This window comes from Ananas comosus, linkage group 5 (genome assembly GCF_001540865.1).
Source record: "Ananas comosus cultivar F153 linkage group 5, ASM154086v1, whole genome shotgun sequence".
Classification (NCBI taxonomy): Eukaryota; Viridiplantae; Streptophyta; class Magnoliopsida; order Poales; family Bromeliaceae; genus Ananas; species Ananas comosus.
Window position 1 is genome coordinate 9152101 of NC_033625.1, and position 3354 is coordinate 9155454.

The 3354-nt window shown below is 38.4% G+C and overlaps 1 protein-coding gene across 1 annotated transcript in view; it reads right to left on the minus strand.

Moving 5' to 3' along the window:
• Positions 1238–3354, minus strand: part of LOC109710680 (protein NSP-INTERACTING KINASE 3-like) — a 3582-nt gene continuing 1465 nt past the window's right edge. Inside the window, exons 3-4 of the mRNA XM_020233413.1 lie at positions 2417–2421; positions 1238–1628 (exon numbers count right to left, since the gene is read on the minus strand). Of these exons, the coding sequence (XP_020089002.1) occupies positions 1238–1628; positions 2417–2421 (396 nt within the window). The remainder of the gene's footprint in view (positions 1629–2416; positions 2422–3354) is intronic.

The window sequence follows — 3354 nt, forward strand, 5'->3', positions numbered from 1 at the left end:
GTGAGATTGGGTCAGTGTGATATATGTTTTGTTTATCTACAGATAACATATGTGGGTTAGCGATAATACAGTGGCATGTAGCTGTAGAGTTTTTTCAGCTTTTTTTACTATTCTTGTGCATATTTTTGTAGACTTAGTGGGTGAGCTGTTGAGATCGGTGGCGGTACCCACTGAGAACTATTTTGTTTTACAGTAGTTTTCACATCTAGTTGTTGACACCTTTTTGCTGAGCCTTCGTCTGCGGCTGCTGTTGTTGCTAACCTGGACCGTGGGAAGGGAGTCGCGAGCTAGATTCCTATCAGTCTTGTCGTCATGCTAGAGGAGTACCATACAGAGATAGTTTTGGGGCTTTCTTTGTACATACTGTTATGTTGTTGTTATACTCGCTAGAGCGAGTTGGGTTGTGGACTTTTGTATGTACCGGGAACCCTTTTATATTTTATATATTTTCATATTTTAGTTTAGCAGCTTTTTACCTTCTAGTTGTAGCTAGGGATGCAAACGGATCCGAGTTGGTGGAGCTCCTGCCCCGATCCGCCCCGACGGGGGCAGTAAATGGGAGAAAATAAACGGATTCGGGGTAGGAAACGGGGTAAATTTTACGATCCGAGACGGATTCGGGACAGGAAACGGGAGAAATTTTGACCCGCCTCGAATCCTCCCCGCCATGATCCGCCCCGAATCCGCCCCGAATCCGGCCCGAAAAATTTATATTTTAAAAAAATATTCCTAAAAAATAATGTATTTACAAAAAAAGTTCAAAATACAAATAAGTTAATACTCTCATTTCTAATGTATTTGAAACTTTTGAATTTTATTTTGAATTGTGATTGATATTTTTTTATTTTTATAATTGATATTGTTAAATTGTATATATAATATTATTAAAAATTATTAATTTATATTTTACAAAATATTAATAATATTATAATTTTATAAAAAAATGTTAGTTGGCGGGGCGGATTACGGGCGCCGGCGGGAGGCGGGTTACGAGGCGGGGCGGATTATGGAATATATTTTTTAACCCGTCACGGATTCGGGGCGGGAGGCAGGGCGGAGCTCCCGCCCCCAGATCCGCCCCATTTGCATCCCTAGTTGTAGCTATGGTTTGTACAGGTACAGCTATCGCTTCGTATACACGAAAAATTTCTATGTATACGACATGTCTGTTGGCGTGACCGGGGGAACACGGTAATCTGGGGCGTGACAGCGATCTTGAGGGCATGGATCCACTTTTTCATCTTGGAGTTGAGTCGATTCTCTGGACCTTCTCGATACTCATCTTGTCGACGCTGAGGGCGGCGAGGGTCTCCGCAATGGCGTCACAGCGGACGATGATGTACATTTGGCTCAGCTCCTGGCCGTACCAGGCACGGATTATGCGGCCGGCAATCTCCGCGAGGTTAGCGACAGGGTCGGAACAGAAGAGGTCGGAGGAGAAGTGGTCGATGGAGAGGGATCCCCGGCCTCCTCCTCTGTCGCCGCCGCCGCGGGAGTCCTCGAGATTGGCGCCGTCGGGGTGGAGGTTAGATTTGGGGGAGGATGTGAGGGTGTTGTCGTGGGAGAAGGAGAGGCGGCGGAAAGAGGAGGTGGGTTTGTCGGAGGAGGAGGAGGCAGTGGGGAGGGCGCTGCGGAGGAGGAGATGGTGGAAAAGAAAATAATGAAGGAGAAAAAAAAGTGAGAGAAAAAAAGAAGAGAAAGATAGAAAAGGAATAATGATATTTTCGTCTGATGGCGAAAAATTCGACCCAAATCTGTAAAATTAAAAAAGATAATCTAATTTTGTAAAAATTTAAAATTTGTTAATTTTTTATGCGAATTGGCTTAAAAAAGGGAAAAAAATGCAAACTTAATTTGGAAGCAACTCAAAGCGTAGGAATAAAGTTCAGGTGAAGTCAGCCTAGGAATAAAGTTAGCAAAGGTTCTCCACGGCAAAAAATGACTGACAGATAGGGCTGGCAAACGAGCGAGCCGGCTCGCGTTCGACTCGTGTTCGGCTCGATATTCGGCTCGCTCGAGCTCGACTCGAAATTAAATGAGCCGAGCTTGAACAAAATAAAAGCTCGAAATTCATTTCAAGCCGAGCTTGAGTATTACTCGGCTCTTTCGAATTAGGCTCGAAAAGCTCGAATATATATATATATATATATATATATATATATATATATATATATATATATATTATATATATTATATATATAGCAAGGCTACTGTGCTATTAGGAGTACAGCAGTCCTTGTGCTCCTAACTTTCTAACACCCATCAAGTTTGATGGGTGGTTAGAATAAAGAGGAAGATATATTTGGGGAGAAATTGGGTGTCTCAATTTCTCTTTTCTTTGAATTTCTCTCCAATATCTTTCCTCTCTTATTCTAACCACCGATCAAATGATGGACGGTTAGAAAGTTAGGAGAACAAGAGCTGATGTGCTCTTAATAGCACAGTAGCTCTACATTATTATATATATAATATAATATATATATATATATATATATATAATATAGAGAGCTGGGCTACTATACTATCTATAGTAACGGAGCTCCGGTACTATAGTGTTGTTTTCGATCTTCGAGCGTTCAAATCAACGATCCACACTGTTAAAACTGATCTAGGGTATTTAAAATATTTAGAAATAAAATTTTATATTTTTTCGACATAATTTACTTTATGATCAAACTATTTCAAAAGTGTCAATTTTCAATAGCTATTATGACAAGTTTGGAGTTTAACGGTGTAGAAGAATCTAAATTTCTTCAAATTTTGATAAAAAATACTTTAAGCTATATAGATTAAGATAAACATTCTTGATCTTGAATTTAAAAGTCCTATACTCAAATTTTAAAAAGTATTCAATTTTCACCGTCTATTTTGACATAATTTATTTACTAGTAAACGATATCGAAAAAAACTAAAATTTTATTTCTAAGAACTTCATATACCCTAGATCATATTTAACGGTGTGGATCGTTGATTTGAACGCCCTAAGATAAAAAACAAACACTATAGCACCGGAGCTCGGTACTATAGATAGTATAGTAGCCTAATTCTATATATATATATATATATATATATATATATATAGAGCTAGACTCGTATACTATCGGTAGCACGTAGGCCTCCGTGCTACCAAATTGTTTTCAATGATGCGACTTCCAAATCGACGATCGGTTCTATTAAACTTGATCTACACTATTGAAAGTATTTGGAAACTAAATTTCATAATTTTTCGATATTATTCGGCTAGTGATCAAAAGGTCTCAAAATTGTCAATTTTAATGATAGATATGATGCGTTTGTAAATTTAACGGTATAAAACAATCGAAATATGATGAAATTTTTATAGAAAATTCTTTT